We start from the raw sequence: 17,928 nt of genomic DNA on the forward strand, positions 1-17,928 counted from the left end.
CTCTGCCCCCAGTGGAGGAAGAGCACATGAATACCACCTTCTGCAGAATTGCAGGCACATTCCGGGCCCTCCAACCCCTGTCCCTGCCTCCCCCCACCTCAGCTTTCCTGCCACGTCTGCCCTTGATCCTCTCTGCTCACGGCAGGCACTGAGCTCACGGCCTCCCACCTCACCACGTCCTCCTGCGAAGGAGACTGCAGTTCTCCCAGGAATGCCCACCCTCTCTCTTCATCTGACTGAACTTCTCACCCCTGGTGAGCAGCCCAGCCCACATTGCCATCTGAGCTCCTCCTGCACCTGGCACTTTGCGCCACTTCCACACCCCACGCGCTTATCTTGTCCCGAGGGGATGCCCGGCTCCTAGAGGGCAGGCCGTGGCCCCTCAGTCCTGTGGGCCGAGGGAGACGTCCTCTGACAGTTTCAAGGGAACTTCACAGAGCAGCTAAGAACACAGGCTTTGGCGTCGAACAGACCTGCCATTTCCCAGGTGGGGGGCTTTGGGCAACTAAGTACGCTTCTCTGAGCCTCAATTTATTCACCTGTAGAATGGGGTGATAACACCTACCTCATCTGGTTGTTGTGAGGATAAAATGAGATTGTGCTCATCACTCTGCTGATTCGCATCAGACCCAGGACAGGGCTGAGCGCTGCATTCCCACGGTCCGCATATGCATTGCCCACAGGAAAACGTGAGGCAGGCAGCACAGGACCGCCTCCTGGGGACCCTTCTCCTCCCCTTTCAGTGGCTTCTGAAATACCACTATGGACTGAAGTGTGTCCCCCAGATTCACATGCTGAAGCCCAAAACCCCAGTGTGACTGTATCTGGAGAAAGGGTCTTTAGGCCATAATTAAGGTTAAATGAGGTCAATAGGTGGGGCCAGAATCAGATGGGACTGGGGCCTTCTGAGAAGAGGAAGCATTTGCTCTCTCTCTGTCACTTGAGAACACAGTGAGAAGGCAGCCGTCTGCAAGCCAGGAAGAGGGTCCTGACCAGACCCTGCCTATGCGGGCACCCTGATCTCAGACTTCCATCTTCCAGAACAGTGAGGAAACAAATTTCTGTAGTTAGCAGAACAGTTTAAAAGACTGTTTACCCAGTCTGTAGTATTGTGTCATGGAAGCCTGAGCTGACTCAGACAAATACCTTCTTCTTTTGTAATAACATATAATGGGAAAGAATCTGAAAAAATATATATATGTATGTGTATGTAAAACTAAGTTGCTTTGCTGTACATTTGAAACTAACATTGTAAATCAACTACACTTCAATAAAAAACAAAATTAAAAAAAATACCTTCTTGCCTTTCTGACACTTCCAGAGGCCCCTTCACACTCAGAACAAAGCACTGTGCCAGGGACTTGGTGGGGGTGAAGGGCTGACAATCACTAGTCACTTGAGCAGGGAGAGAATGGGGCTCTGAAGTCAGTCCTCATCCCTCAAACCACAGTCTGAGGCAAGCTCCCAGCCTGCTGAGACTTTCCCTCAAAGCCCCTCTATAAAATGTGGGTGCAAATATCTGTCTCTTGGGGCTGCTGGGAAGTTTCATTCATTGATCCAACAAATAATGCGGCCCTCCTATCCTATGTCAGGCAATGTCTGGGTGTTGAGGATAGAGTTGTGGACAAGAGAGACACAAATCCCTGTCCCCATAGAGCTTACACTCAGTGCGTGTGGTGGGGAGGCAGACAGTAAATAGATGAGATGCCATGTACCAGACGTTGATAAATGCTATGGAGGAAAATAAAGTAGGGTAGGTAATAGGGTAAGGGGTGGGTAGGGGAGTGCTCCATATTAAACAGAGTGATCAGGGAGAACCTGAAGGTAATATTTGCAGAGAAGTGTTTCAGGCAGAGAAGCCGCAGGTGCAAAGGCCCTGGGGTGGGAAGTATGCCTGGCTCTGGAAGAAACTGAGAGTCTGCAGCAAAGGGAGCCAGGTAGAAAGCAGATTGTGTAAGGCCCTGTGGGCTACTGTAAAAACAATAACGATATAGCTAATAATCATTTAGCATTTACCCCAAGCCATGCCTTATTCCAAGCAGTTATCTCTGTTAACGCATTTAACACTTACTATCATCTTATGAGGCAGGTGTCTGCATTTTCGATGGGCAGAAATGAAGCAGAAAAATGACATGACTTGTTGAAAGTCACACTGCTAGTTAGTTTTTCCTCTGAATCAGAGAGACAGTCACTGGCAGGTTTTGAGCAGGAATGACATGATCTGACACACATTCCAAAGGGCTCAGCCTGGCTGCTGTGTTGAGAACAGATTGTTGGCGGGTGGGGCGTGGCAGGGAGAGGGGTGGGTGAGGCAGGGAAATCCATTAGGGGCTGTGGCCACAAGAGGGATGAGAGAGGATGTGATGGGTGAAGGCATATAAAGTCCTCCGCACTTGCCTGCTACATGGGATGCGTCCCCAAATGTCATGGCCCTCCTCTTGCCCTTTGAAGGAGGGCACAGAGAGGCAGGGGAAGATGGATGTCCAGGGCAGCCTTTGCTCCATGCCAGCTGGACGTCAGCAGGCCGGAGGGCCCCACCGTGGGCAGCAGGGATTGCGGAAGGCCCATGAGCCATGCATGCCAAGTCTGGCCCAGTTGCAGCTGTTCTCAGCTTGGCTTGGGTGGGGGTGGCAGTGGGGGCCAAGGGAGGGGAGCTGGCACAGGCCTGGAAGAGGATAGCCCAACAAAGAACGCATCAGGCAGGCGCACTCCTAGGACCCAAAGAGCTGGCTGTGCGTACAGCCCTGCCTCAGGGCCTGCCCACTGCCCTGGCTGATGATTCTCAGCTGCTTCTCGGCCGGTGAGGACCCAGGTCCAGAGTGCCCCTGCGCAGAAGGGCACTTCGTTTTCCTGTCTTATCCTCCAAAGTCCCCTTACTCCCAGACCTCTCATTCTGACTACAAGCTAGGGGCTACATCCCTCCAGGCCCTACAGAGTTGGGAGGGCTGAATAGGGGCTGGAGATAGTCACTGGTTATTTCACTGTTCTCATGGGCTGGCTCCCACGCACAGCGTATGTACCAGTATTTGAGCTATCAACAATCCCGGAAGGGAGGGCTTTTTGTTCCCATTTTACAGATGAGAAAACTGAGGCTTAAAAGTGAGGACATATATGCAAGGTCGCACAGTGAGGGCGGCGGTGGAGTTGGGACTGGAACCCACGGACAACTCCCTGTTCCTACTCCCACATCACACTGTCTCAGGAGCTGCTTTGGCCTTTGCGCCATCACTTGGGCAGGAAACAGATGGGCCGAAGGCAGGAGGTGTCAAGGCTGGGGTAGCCAAGGGTCAGAGCTCTGCCATGTACCAGCAGCATGGCCAGGTCAAGTCCCCTGATCTCACTAGGGCTCAGGTCCCTCAGGGTGATTTGAGGATAAAAATAGTACATATATCTCTGAGTGGCGTCCAGATAATTAAATGAGTTTGTTCACATAAAGATTTCGAACATTGTGTGACCCGTGGTAATAGTCCATAAGTGTTCACTTTTATTACTACTATTAATATTTATTATTATTAGATTCAGCGTCTGCTGCAGCCTCCCCCGACTCCTCTTCCATTTGTGCTCACAATAGCTCCTACTGGCGGGAGCTCTTGGCCCCAGCCCAGCTGGGCAGCTCACTGTCCTCCAAACACACAGTACTTTTCTGCATCTGCCCGTCCCTCCTGCCCAAGGCTTCCCCCTTCCACCCAGGCCAACTTCAGTCCCTTGTCTCCAGCCCTAACCTTTAGGGCCTCCCTGTCCAGCCCACCGTGCTGCGGTGAAGCCCAGATGTGTGTGTGAGTGAGGGGTCTGTGTCTACCCTGGTTGCCTCCTCTCTTTGCTCTTAAAAGAATTTAAGTACCTTCACCTCTAGATTAAGGAGAATTTATGAGGGGCCGAGACACCCACTTTTCTGTCTTATTGACATTATTGAAATCTCTTACAACAACTCTAAGAGATGAGGGTATTTGTTTTTCTATTTCACTGATGAGGAAGCTGAGGCACAGAGAGGTTCAGCAACCAGTAAGTGGCAAACTTGGAGCTCAGCTCTGTCCGCCTGTTACCGAACCAGGTTCTTTTGCCCGACATGCAGCAAGCCAAACGCTGTGGCGCTGAGGTTTGCAGCATAGAAAGGGACATATGTGTAGTGGCCAATAGCTTCCGTTACATATATGTTAATATCACATCGGAAGTTAAAACCTACTGGGATAAAAGTAGACAGCTTGATGCCAACAAGTGTCAACACAAGAACCTGGATTCGATCTCTTAGGAAATATCTTTTCATGGATCCCATCAGGAATCAGGTCTATATTTGAGGGATTACTTAAACTAAGGGTCATTGTTTTGTGCTTGCTATGATTTATATTCCTTCTCATTCAAACTTTGAGCTTGCTCTTTGTTGCATATCCTTAAGCCCAAAACTTCAACCCATATGATGATCATTCAGCATAAAGGTCCAGACCCAAAGCCTTGGTCCCATGGTTGCAATCAAATGCAAAACAATTTCATTCCTCAAGTCCTCCTTAGGCATGCCCCTTATCAGCAGGAAGTAGCTCTCTTCCTTCAAGATTGAAGAATTCAATCAAAAGATGAAAAAGAATATGAAAAGGAATATATATTTTATATATATATATAATATATATATGTGTAACTGAATCACTATGCTGTACACCAGAAATCAACACAACATTGTATATTATATTTCAATAACAAAAAAAAAAAAGAAAGAGAGAGAGAAATAGGGAGGGACTGAAACTGCCCCATTGGGTTAAAACCCCATAATAGAAACTGGTGACTAACAGAAATTCTTGAGTTGTTCTTACAGAACAGCAGATAAGGGAAGGACTTATTAAAAATCCCTCTGACGCTAGGAAAGAAACCGGACAGACTCAACCTGGCTGATTAGAGCCTGCACAAACTAGACTCACTTGTCTGATAGGTGACCTTTTGACGTCACATCCCCAAATTCCCCCATATTTCATACCAACTCCTCTGAAGCTTGCACATGCGTCCAATGAAGAAGTGAGTGACTCAATATGCCTGGGCGGAGCACTGGTCACCTCACCTTTCCTTTTCCTCCAATCACCTCTCCCCATGTCTCAGACCACCCTGCCTCTTTATCCCAGAAATACCCCAAGCCCCTAGCCTTCGGGAGGGCAGATATGAGATTTGTTCTCCTGTCTCTTCACTTGGCTGCCTTTGGAATAAACCTTTTCTCTGCCACAAACCTAGATGGCTCAGTGTTTGACTTGCTGGGCCTTGGGCAAATGAACCTGGTTGGGTCACATGTCCTCAACTGCTGTGCTCTCTAATGCCCAGTCCCCCTCACCACGACAGGTGGCTTTCCTCATCACTTAAGCTTGCATTGCTGTTTTTCTTCTGAGAGCTTCTCTTTGCAAAGGGACTGCAAAGGGCTCAAGTCAGAGAGCATTAACAAATCACCTGTTATAGCCTGGGCCCTGAGGCCAGATGATTCCCTGCCCTCAGGGAGCTTACAGGCAAGTACAGAAGCAAGCATTGTACAAATCAATCATTTAAACAATACTCAATGCTTATTGAGCTCCTCCTCTTTGCCAGGCACTGTTTTAGGAACATCAAAATGTTTGTTAACTCAGTCACTCCTCACGTGAACTAGATGAAGTAAGTGAACAGAGAGGTTAAGTAACACACCTCAGGTCACACAGCTGGTAAGTGGGCAGCTGGGATCATTATAAAGCACCAGGGTACCTTGCTGCATTGCAAGTTTGTATGAGGTACAGGAAGAGAATAGACCAGGGAGATAAATGGTTTAGTTGTTCAGCCAAGGGAGTTCTCTGAGAGGAGGGGACAGCTGAGCAGGGTTTGGAAGAATGAATAGGAGTATCTTAGGAAACTGAGAGGAGGAGGAAGTGGGAGATGCCTTCCAGACAGAAGGAACAGCATATGCAAGGAATATTACATTCAAGGTTATCAAAAGATGGTGTATAGCACAGGGAACTATATTCAATATCTTGTAACAACATTTAATGAAAAAGAATATGAAAATGAATATATGTATATATATATGCATGACTAGGACATTGTGCTGTACACCAGAAATTGACACATTGTAACTGACTATACTTCAGTTTTTTTTTAATGGAATCATTTGTTAAAAAAAAAAGGTGTCTGGTATTACTAGCAGGTAAGTAGTGGGCAGTGGTGGGGGGGTGGTTAGAGGGAGTTAAGGTCAGAGAGAGAAGTAGGGATCAGAGCAGGGCGGGCCGTGTAGTCCTTGCAAGAAGGTTGGGCTGCTTCTTGCAGATGAGGGGAGCTGCCAGTGGATTTCAAATCAGGCACTCGTGAGGTCAAATTGCAGTTTTAGACCCGGAGACGGTGGCTTTGAGGGCACCACAGCCCAACAAAGAGGCAGATTAGAGTTATTCATGATAATAGAGTTATTGGTTATTGCCTATAAAAATCAGCAGAGTTGGTGGAATAGATAAGAATGGGGAGAGCAGAGTCTGGGATGATATGAGGGCCAAGACTCTAGCTTACGTGACAGGGCGGACACAGGTGCCATCCAGCATGAACCAGGGAACCCAGGAGGGATTTTTCCAAGCTTTGCCTCCAACTTTACTCCTATTCCCAGTGCTCTGAGTGCAACAAGGGCTCAACCAGAGCTTGATGGACAACACTGGCCTCCCAACTGAACCAGCTGGAAGTGAGGGAAAAACACTACTTAGACCCATAGGTACCTTCTAAGTTAGGCGAGTCCTCTTAAAGAAAGGCCCATCTACTCTGCTGAGCTCCTTCATGTTTGGAGATGCAAAAGCCAAGTGTGGGAGTCGGGGCTGGAAAGGGCCTCGCATCACAGAGTGAGAGGAACTTGGAGCTGGGGGAAATCCTGGAGGAGAGTGGGGAGGAGGGGTGATGGGAAAGGGCAGAGGAGAGAAGATCCAGGGAAGATGCCAGAGCCTGGGTCCTACAGCGTGAAGACAGCGGTGACCAATGCCAGCTCTGGTGGTAGCGGGATGGGGTGCCTGGGAGGCTTGAGAAACCAGGGAGCTGGCACCCAGCTAAGTGCTTGCACCTCTGGGACCTAAATGCCTCCTCCACCCTGCTCTTTGGTAAACCTTCCCCTCAGCACAGTCTACTAGACTTCCAAAGACTTTGTTGGAGGCTGCTGCATCTGTGTGGCGGTGGGGACAGGCAGGGAGAAGGGGGGATGAACCAGGCTCCATGTCTGCTTGTGCAACAAACACCATCAACCCTGGGCAGCAGATTGATCCCCAAACAAGGAAATGAGAGTTTAGGGATTAGCAGAAACCCTGTGCAGGCCTGAGACTTCCTCAGGTCTTCCTGTGGGAAGATACTTTGGGTCAAACTTATCTCACTTTCAAGAGGTCAGCGAGAGCCCAGTGGACATGTGAGCTGCCCATGGGTTCCATTCTCAGGAAGGCAGGAGATCCAGCCTGGCTTTCCCTTCTCCCCCAGGGAACAAACTTTGAGAATAGGACCAGCACCCAGGATCCCTCATCCCTGAGTCCCTCAGGCACTGAGAATGAGGGTGTGGGGTTGGAGCCAGGTACACCTTAAACCCGGGGAAGGACGGCTTATGACACTGTCCCTTTCAGAAGTGGCAGAATGGAGGTAGAAATGACACAGTCCCCAGTGCGTGTCCCTTTTGTTCATTCCAGGCAGCCTGGTATGCTCAGGGGATGTTGGTCCTGGCCTCCGCCACTTGCCTGGCCCTAGATCTGAGACAGCAGATGGCAGGAATCCTGCCTGTGAATGCATGGTGATGACAAGTTAAGGTTTAGACAGAAATCATCAAGTCCAAGGGGCTCCAAAAAATGTTAGCAGAATTCTTCAAACAGCATAGTAAAGACAAGCTTAACATGTAAAGCAGATCATAGGGCGGAGGCAATGGGTGAAATGGGAGGGGGGCCTTGGAGGCCCAACTTCTGTTCCTCACCCCTGCTGTGGGGGAGTCAAGGCACCTCTAGAATCACCCTGTAACACAGTTTAAAAACCACAATTCGATCCACTCCCATTTTCTAGATGAGACAGTGCCAGCCAGTGAGCTGAGACGTGGCCACGCCTTGGCCTAGGTCATGCAGCTGGTCATGGGCAGAGCTCCTGCCTCAAAGCCTAGGTTCACCTGCCACCACAGCCACAGCACTAAAGAAACTGCTTTATTATTTCCAGGTCTTGGACAGAAGGAAGTTGAACTGCCTGCAAGGTTTCTGCCTGAGTTCCAGGCCTTGTGCAGGTGAGAGTCATTTTCAAACAGGCCCTCAAAAGCCTCTTACAGCTCCTTGGGGGACGGGGAGGAAGAAACGTAACTTGTTTGCATAATAAACTCATTTAACTTTGGTCGGGGCGAATCATCACACGACTCCAGTGAAGCCTGAAAGTAATGGGTGTTATTTCATCGTACAGCTGTGCTGTGATCTGGAGAGTGGACCCATCTCCTGAACCTAACGACACAATGTCACCTCGATGCCAGCACCTCAGAAGGGGCAGGGAGTGATGGACAGAGGGACCTGAGGAGATCCTTCAGCTGCCACCTAGCCACTGCCCACCTCCAAATGCTGTCATTCCAGAAGTCTGGAGAACACAAGTTGATTATAAAAAGAGGGGCCTGCAGGCACCCTCCAGCTGGGAGAGAACAAGCAGAAATGCTGCAGCTGTGCTGTGGGACACCACGGTCCACTGTGAGAAATGCTAGTGGAGCTAGAAAGTGAGACCAAATCCCAGTGTCACTAGAGCCAGGCTGAGCCCGGTACATGGAGGTGATAGGTTAGCTCTTTCCCCCAGCCCTTTGGGACAGCTCAGTATCGCAGGGTCACCTTAAGGAAGCAGAACCAAAGATGAAACTCTTGGACCCAAATATCTGTGGGGAGAAAGTCTCTGCAAGTCTTTTTGGTATAGTGACCACTGATTTCACAGATCATCTTTCCACACCTGTGCAGGTTGTGGCCTGGGATTTGGGAAATGAGGCCACCAGGGTCCCCTGGCACCTAGTGGACACTGTGAGTCTTAACTTCCTGAGACAGGACCCATCAATGTTCCATAAGAGTGAGCTGCAGCTGGGCTGGGCTCAGGGCCCACTGGCCACCTTACACCTGGGGGGAAGGAGGGACAGGAAGGCAGACGCCCCTGCTGCTGGAAGGAATTGGCTGGGCCCTCCTCATCAGGGGCTCCAGCCTTGGGAGGTGTTCAGAGGAATCTGGGAGAGGGACTAGAATGCTGGGGGAAAGTATGAAGCCCCGGGAGAGAGCGAGCCGCCTGCTGGACCAGCCCCACCACGGGGCTGACACCGGCTGAGGCAGGGATGCTCCTCTCCTTTCTCCCTTGTCTCCAAGCTGCCCTCGGAGCTGCCCAGGTCTTTGCCAACAGCACCTGCCTCTCCACCACTCACAGGTAAAGGGGAGAACAGAGTCATCAACCTGACCCTCTAGACACATTTCCCAGATCCTCTTATCTCGGCTAAGTAATGTTTTTGATGCTTTTCCCTTTTTGTTGTTCATGGGAAATAAAGAAAGCTGACCTTTCAGCTCCAGGGCATCTTCCCACCCCAGGAAGGGCGCGGCTGCTTGGGCAGTAGGAGCTGGAGGCACAGGCCCTGAGACAGACCCTGAGCGGAAGAGGTTTTATAGAACCCAGCTGGCCATAGCCAGCTCCATCCTGCTCATTTGTTATTTATGCAGCGCAGGAGCCTTTCCAGGCCCCCTCCCCTCAGCTGCCCCAGCTAGGGCATCGATCGCCCTAATGGCAAGTCTCTGCAGTGGAGGGCCTGAGCTGCCCCCTACCCAGGTCTTCCTGTGGCTGCTAATTAGCTCGAGTCCAGAGACTTCACGTCACAAATGGGGAACTGGGGCCCAGGGCGCCCTGCTGGGAAGTGAGAGGGGGCTAAGCTTAGCATCATGTCTCCTCCACGTCAGACCCTCTCTGGCTGGCTATTGCTGACACAAAGCTAAGTTGTGTGTGTGCGCTTGTGTTATGTGTCCCTAGAACTGTAAACATGGACAGAGGCCCAGGGTAGGCAGGTGGGATGTTAGTCTTTCCTGGGCCCCAGGGGAAGGGGAGTCTTTGCAGAGTGGCAACTCCAGAATTCCTATAAAGGGAACAGCAGTGATAGTCTCCTTGGAAGGGGGCTAGAGGACTTGATGTTGCAGGGCATGTACTGTTCTGATTTGGATTGATTTTTTTGTGTTCCTATAGGGCCAATGGTAGAGATTCTTGGGGTAGGGGGTGCTACAGCTCTCCAAGGCCCCCCTGGCTCCACCACTGTGCCTTTAGCTTAGAGGCTTTGCCCCCAACACCTCCCAGCCCTGGAATCAACTGTAGGTGCAGGGGCCAGGTCCCCATACCTGAGGGTGAGGGGGGCTAGGGGATATAACCTGGGGGTCACAGGCCCCTAGTCATTTACCAGGGATGCAATCAGGTGAAAATGGCTGGCAAGAGAAATCTTGGATGACAAGACCCAGAGGTAATACCAAGGATAGCAGTCAGACCCAGTAGAAAAGGAATGTTGGCTGCTGGGAGCAGCTGAGGCAGAAGGAGGTGGGGCATTCTGCTAATGGTACTCGAATTTATGAGCAGCCTTCCCACCGCCACTCGAGTGCCCTGGTTGAGATAAGCCTGCTCCTGGTGGTCAGGAGCTGCAGCTCAGAAAGCACAGCCCTGGAGGCCCCTCACAAGATGCTGTCCCTCCTGCCCCAGGCCTCCATTCAGGGGATCAGAGATTAGCTTAACTTCAGAGGAACTCAAGGAACCTATAGTCCATTAAATCCCAGAGTGAAACCTGGCAGAACCAAAAAAATGTACATGAAACACCATCCACAGCTCCATTTTTTCCATGGTCTTGTAGAAATATTAAATTATTCATCAAAACAGAATATCAGAACCAACCATTACCATGACCCTGTGATCTAACTTCTTGGGAACATTTGAGGTCCCCCTGCTCAGGGGCAGACTCATAGTGTGAGATGGGAAGGGGCATCTAGACACTCCTAATTTCCTGGAAGGACACACTTCGGGGGGGGGGGGTAGGGTGCCAATCATAGGCCATTCCACAGCAAATCTCAGAACTGAGATTTGACTTAAAGGTGAAAACTGTCTGGAAGATGGCCCATTGCTCCTGAAACCAGCGTTGGGAACTTCCTGCAAGTTCAGAGCTGTGAGCTTCCCCTTCTTCCAATACCTTCCAGGCCCATTTATAAGTGGAAAGTGGCTACTGATGTCTGGGGAGTGGCCTCTGAGTTGGGACCAGGAAGCTGAGGCTGCAAGATGAGCTGGGGCTGCTCTGACCCTCCCCACCACCCCTTCCAAGGGATCAGTCCTTCCAACAAAACCAATCCAGACCAATCCATCCCCTCCCCCACTTTCCTCAGCCTCTGCCCTGTCTCCTACCTGCTCCCACCCCCACCCCCACCCCCACCCACAGTCCATTCTAATCCGGCTTCTCTGCGTGAAGCACTGGACCCTCTTTTCCATCGGCCCAGATTTTTAAAATGTACACGATTCAAGGGACAGTTGGAAGGTTTCCCAAAATCTCTCCTCCTGTGATGGGCATAGACCCTTCCGGGGCCCTTCCACCCCTGGCCGGAGACTTTCAGAAGATCCCTCAGTGTGTGTACCAGTTGGGGGCAGGTGAAAGTAGGGGGTGGGAGGTAGGATACTCATGCCCACCTTTAAGCCCACTCCTCCGAAGCTTGGAGCAGGGGTGTGTGAAGATGATGGAACTGGCAGTGGAGGTCCCGGGAGAATATCTTTGGCTAGTTAGTGATGGGCTTCTCCCTCCCCGCGGAGCCTGGCCCAGTCTAACCCAGCTGGGATCCTTCCGTGACCACGATCTCTTCAGCCCACACCCAATCTCCCACCCTGACTTAGATCCATTCTACAGAGAACTCAGCCGTCCCATCCCAGCTCGACCAGCCTCGTGCAGAGATGACCCCAACCGAGGCTGGGATGCACATCTTCCAGGGGGGCCCAGCATAGAGTGAAATGGGGGCAAGGCCAAGGTCACAAAGGAAGACAGAGGCAGGACGGTAATGAAGGGGATGGTAGGGGGTTCTTAGGCCCTGGGCTCCCTCCCAGGGCAGTCCTCACCGGGTGCAGGAGGCTCACTCACCGCCGGGACCACTTGGCCGACGGCCTACCGAAGGGCCGCTTCCACAGCACACCGTAGAGCTGCACTTTGGTGCTGATGTCCAGAGCGTCCGAGTCAGTCTGCTCCAGGGACGGTGAGGGCGACACCGAGTTGGACTTGGACGTGAACATCCTGCCTCTGGGGGGCTGCCGCCAGCTGGGCCCACCCGCTCCCCGGGGCAAGCACAGACGCGGGGCTCCGGGCAAGGGCGGGCGTGGCGGGAGGCTGCGGGGAGACGGCGTCGGCGAGCGGCTCCGGGCGCCGTCCGGGAGCGTCTCAGCCGGCAGAGACGAGGGGCCGCCCGGGCCGGGAGCTGCTGCATTAAAGCGCAGGGTGCCCAGAGCGCGGCGGCCAGGGGCGTGGGGTGCGCAGTCTCTGATTCGGGCTCGGGGATGCGGCGGGCCTGGCGGGAACTCGGCAGGGAGAGCGGCTCAGCCTCCAACCAGCAGCATCGCCCCCCGCAACCCCCTCCCCCCGCGACAGCCCCAATTCTGGTGGCCCCGATTGGCTGGGAGGGGCAGGTGAACTAGCTGGAGCGCCAATCAGTGCGGGCGCCGGCGAGAGGGACGGGCTCCGTGAGTCCGGAAGGTCCCGGCGGGTCGCCTGGCCCCGGGACGCGGCCCCAGCACTTCCCTACCCCCACCCCGCATGCCGGTCCTTCCCCTGAGTTCCCTCTGGCTTGCAGCGCCACATCGCAAACAGGAACAGGTCTGCTTTGTGACGGGTTTGAAGTCACTCCTGCAGATCCCTACTCGCTTTGGGTCAGGGAGAGCAGACAATCGGCCTTGGAATCTCACCTTAGTCCTCATTTGGCTCCGAGAAGCTGCGGTGAGCCTTGCTTTTCTCTCCTGTAAAGCAGAGAAGCCTGTACCTCCTCGGGCAGGGCGGGAGCCAGGTAAGACTTAGGCAAGTGCCCGAGCGCCCGCCCGCCCCCGAGAGGAGGCTCCGTTGGGGCTGACGGCGCTTCCCCGCTTCCTCAGGTAGGTCTCACTTTGTACCGCTACTGCCTCGCCCGGAGCAGATTTCTTTTCCCAGAACTTGGCTGCCTGCGTCGGCATTTGGCATTCAGTGCCAATCCCGAATGATCAGTGCAGTTAGTCACCGTGATTTATCTGCACGCCTGGCCCGTGCTCCCTGGGACCTGGCGCTCCATACACTTCCGCTCCTCTCGGCGGCTCTAGGTGACCGTCTCACTTTTAGGCCGGGGCAGACGTCTGCCCAGCGCCTGGGACCGCGGGCAGAGAGACTACGTTAGCACCGCTGCGTGCCGGCACCGCTCCAAAGGGCAGGGAAGTGAGTCTGCGCGGTGAGAGGAGGCCGACTAGACCACGCTGCTGTCACCATTCCCCAGGCCGAGGAGTCGCAGGCCATCTCTGGGCAGTCAGGATTCTCCTGTGCCCTTGGGAAAACCATTTTCCCTCTCAGAGACTCTGATGCCTCACATATAAGATAAAGAAGTTTGACTGGAACAGAAGTTTGCAAATAGCCTGAACCCAAATCAGTTTATTGATAGACTTTTATTAACTTGCCCAAGTAAAAAATTAAGGTATAATTAAAATACGATAAAATGCAGAGATCTTAACTATTTATTTGATGAAGTTTATTTGATGGATGTACACACTGAGTAACCACCACCCAAAGCATGATAGAAGCTAGAATATTTCCATCATCCAGAAAGTTTCCTCATGCTCCTGCCTAGTCAACTTCCCATCCTCCACTACTTCCCAGGCAACCACTTTCTGACTCACATCAACATTTGCAAGCCTTTTTTAAAGTTTTGAATTTTAATGCCTAAATGGCATTCTCCACAGAGCCACTCTCCCTTGTTGTCCTTTGTTCATTACCTGTCTGGATCCTCCTTGCAGGCATTTGAGTTTGTGATCCTCACTAGATGCTCTCCCAAGGCCTTCCCAGGTCTAACATTTTATGAGTCTAGTTCAGAATGGGCTTAACAATGGGCTCCCACAACCCTGGCACCCTTCCCTTAACCAACTCTTAGGTTCCCAAGGCCAGGCAGCACCCCCTTGTTTCTCACTGTCCATAGGGGCCCTTCTGAATTTCTTTGTGCCACTCATGGCTTATGTTTCCCTGCAGAACATCTCAGGCCCAGCCTTAACAACTCAGGGCCTGAGTCCACCAGGTGGGAAGAGACAGGACTAGGAAGATGATGAGAGCCCATGGAGAGCGTGCCAAGTGGACATTTCACATTTTGGGGGGGCTGTTTTCGAGGCATGTTCTAATGCTTGGAAGATTTCCCACTTTAGGAGTCTGCTTTTCCCAGATAGAAGCTAGAAAACTTGTGTTAGAGGCTTGTGGTGTGGAGTTCACTGGTCAGGGGCACCAGGACAGGACTCTGAGTTGCAGGTGACCAACATGAGGATAGAGCATGCTCAGGCGTCAGTTTCTTAAGGGAAGGTACCAAAGGCATGTGACTTGCTTTGGGGGTCAGCTGTGGCTGCAAGGTGGCATTCTCAATGCAGCAAGCAGCATTTGCACTGGCTGCAGGGGCAGTCATAGGCTGGTGGGCTCCTGGTGGCACACAAAAGGCAGCATCAACAGCTGCCTTGTCAGGTTGCTTGTGCAGCATGGTTCTGGATAGCATCTCTGGAAGCTTCAGTTCAGGTCAGCCCTGGTTCTCTAGCCCTGCCGAAACCCTTTTAATAAATTAATTCTTTTTCTGCTTAATCAGGTCAGTACCAGCTTTAGCTGCTTGTGATGAAGGACTGGTGATGGGCTCGTGGGCCATAGGTGGGAGAAAGGCAGGATGCCTGGAAAGGTCTGTAAGGAAGTCCTTCCCAAGAAGATGGGCTGAGTGAGTCCAGATATTACCTGGGAAAGATGCATCTTCATTCTGTTTCTTCAGTGGAAGAAATAGGGCCCAAGTTTCTTTAGTGGCAGAGAGAAAGCAATCTTTGCCCACTCCCTCTGCATACAGGACATCTGAACAGACGTTGGCTAATGGTAGTTAAGGAAGGGTGGAAAGACTGCCCTGAGGCAAACAGCATGAGTTTGAAGGACCACTAGATACTTGAGTGGCTTCTGCTTCCTTCAACTAACCAGCCCAGATCATGCCAAGTCAGCCTTGGGAGAAGCCATTTTTGCTTCCTTTGTGTTCTCTGGCCCAGCTGGTGGGAGTGCCGAATGCCTGGCAGGTAGTTCTGTGGAAGGCAAGCTGGGTGCCAGTCCAGGAGCCCAGCCTACATGTGGGCCAGGGCTGCCCAACCTTATCAGGAAATAAGTCAGGGTGGAAACTCAGGACCCTAGCGCTCTACAGGCTCAGACACAGAGCTAATGTTCTAAATATATTCCTTACCTCTTATTATTTCATTTAATTTTGGGAAAAGCTCCAATGAGATACATGTTATTTTTAGTTTTCCAGATGAGAAAAATGAAGTTCAAAAAAGTTGTCTACCTAAGGTCACTCAGCTAGTCACTTCCTGGAACACAACAGACCCTCAAATATGAGTTGAATAAGGGAAAGTGACAGGATGGAGATTCCTGATTGGTCTGAATCCTAAGCCTATGCCCCACATGCACACTGCCATGTGAAGTGCAGTCTGGGAACATGCTGGCCTCTCTGTCAGTCTTTCCTCCCTTTTCCAGTAATTTCTCTTGATTACCAGTTCACCTAAGGCTTAAAGTTCCTGCAGAACTGAAGACACAACTCCGCTTGCTCTATAAAATTCCAGCCTCTCAGCTGTGTTCAGGGATAGGCTCCCAATAATGAAAACATATTTTCGTTTTCTTATGGTTTTTATTTTTCCCCAGCTTTACTGAGGTATGATTGACAAATACAAATTGTATAATTTAGGTTACACAACATGCTTTTTAAAAGATGTATAATATGATGGTTTAATATACATATACACTGGGAAATGCTTACCACAATCAAATTAGTTAACACATCCGTCACCTCGCATAGTTACTGTTCTTTTGTGTGTGTGCTGGGAACACCTAAGATCTACTCTGCTAGCAAATTTCAAGTATACAGTACAGTAGTATTAACTGTACATTAGATCCTCGGAGCTTATTCATCTTATAACTGAAGTTTGTACCTTTTGATCCATCTCCCCATTTCCACCACCCCTAGGCCCTGGCAACCACTGTTCTACTCTCTGTTTCTATGAATTTGACTTTTTTATATTCCACATATAAGTGAGATGATACAGCATTTGTCTCCCTGTGTCTGGCTTATTTCACTGCTAGCATAGTGTCCTCCAGGTTCATCCATGTTGCAAATGGCAGAATTTCCTTCTTTTTTATGGTAAGATAATATCCGTGTGTGTGTGTGTGTGTGTGTGTGTGTGTGTGAAATTTTCTTTCCCCATTCATCCATCAATGGACACTTTAGTTTGTTTCCATCTCTTGGCATTGTTAATAATGCTGCAGTGAACATGGGAATGCAGATAGCTCTTCAATATATTGATTTCATTTCCTTTGGATATACACCCCAGAAGTAGGGTTGCTGTCCTGGTTCTATTTTTAATTTTTTGAGGAATCTCCATACTGTTTTCCATAGTGGCTGTACCAATTTATATTTCCACCAAGTGTACAAGTGTTCCCTTTTCTCCACATCTTTGCCAACACTTACTTCTTGTCTTTTTGAAGACAGCCATCCTAACAAGTGTGAAGTGCTATCTCACTGTGGTTTTGATTTGCATTTCCCTGATGATTAGTGATGCTGAACACCTTTTTCATGTACCTGTTGGCCATTTGTATGTTTTCTTTGGAAATACGCCTAGTCATGTCATTTACCCATTTTCTAATCAGGTTTATTTTTTTGCTGTTGAGTTGTATGAGTTCCTTACATATTGGATATTAATCCCTTATCAGATAAATAGTTTGCAAATATTTTCTCCCATTCTGTAGGCTTTTTCATTTTGTTGTTTCCTTTACTGTACAAAAAAAAATCATACATTTTCATAATTTTGCTTTTATCTATAGTCTATAGGCTCATGTGATGGTCACCATTGCTCCATGAAACAGGTATTAGCAGGGCGACTTTATATGACTAGCCCATGGTAGTTACATGTGAGAACTGACTGGGATCTGGCTCACTGATCTTAGATTTCAGCCAGAGTGAGCCAGACAGAGTCCGACTTAAACCGCTCCAGCCAGGGATGGGCAGGAGGGCATTCTCAAACAGGAAACAGTGACAAGGGTCTCCAGGGAGTCACATCCTGATTGAGCTTCAAAAGCCCCCAGCAGCCTGGACAAAAGTGGCTCTTCCCATAGTGCCACCTCTTCAACTTCCAGCCCTCTGTTCCTGAACCCCCATCAGGCAGGTAGGGCATGCTGGTGCCCAGTGAAGGGCACAGGAATTCTCCTACCCACGTTCCCTGAGCTGTCCCAGCACCTGTGTCCATCTGATGGCTGGGCCCAGCACAAGTATCCCGATAGGGCCAAAGAGCAGGAGAGACAGAAAGATCTGGGCTCCAGGCCAGGCCCTGCATAGCATCAAATCACTTCCATGGAAACTGTTTTCATCCTTCAACCCAAATTCCATCGTTGAGGCTCTTGTCCTGGATTCCACAGGTTTTGGCAACAATTCAGCAGAAACTATGTCCTCTTCCTGGTTCCTGGGGCCCTTTGCCCATCCTTCCATTCCAGCACGTATCCATCTGCCTTGTTTGGAGTTTTTCTCTCTGTGTTTATGTCCCTTCCAGACTGTGAGCTCCTTGAAGACAGAGTCCAGGGCATGTAGTAGGTGCACAACAAAACTTACTGATTTGTCTTCACTTGGCTCCCATTCAGGTGCTGAAATTTCTTGTTTCATTTTGCCAACCAATGAAGACTGACCTCTCAGGCCCTCAAGTGTTCCCTCATTTATA

The 17,928-nt window shown here is 50.6% G+C and overlaps 1 protein-coding gene across 3 annotated transcripts in view; it reads right to left on the reverse strand.

Moving 5' to 3' along the window:
* The window catches only part of PLEKHD1 (pleckstrin homology and coiled-coil domain containing D1), a 29,464-nt gene extending 16,383 nt beyond the window's left edge, over positions 1-13,081 (reverse strand). Inside the window, exons 1-2 of one of the 3 annotated variants that reach the window (XM_074365333.1) lie at positions 12,895-13,081; positions 12,080-12,177 (exon numbers count right to left, since the gene is read on the reverse strand). In XM_074365333.1, coding sequence (XP_074221434.1) covers positions 12,080-12,177; positions 12,895-12,906 — 110 coding nt within the window. In that variant the 5' untranslated portion in view covers positions 12,907-13,081. Of the gene's footprint in view, positions 1-97; positions 11,299-12,079 lie in introns of those variants that run through there. The other 2 variants (XM_045522154.2, XM_074365334.1) reach the window with 2 other exon arrangements.
* Between the last annotated feature and the right edge of the window lie 4,847 nt (positions 13,082-17,928).

Source organism: Camelus bactrianus, chromosome 6 (assembly GCF_048773025.1).
Source record: "Camelus bactrianus isolate YW-2024 breed Bactrian camel chromosome 6, ASM4877302v1, whole genome shotgun sequence".
NCBI lineage: Eukaryota > Metazoa > Chordata > Mammalia > Artiodactyla > Camelidae > Camelus > Camelus bactrianus.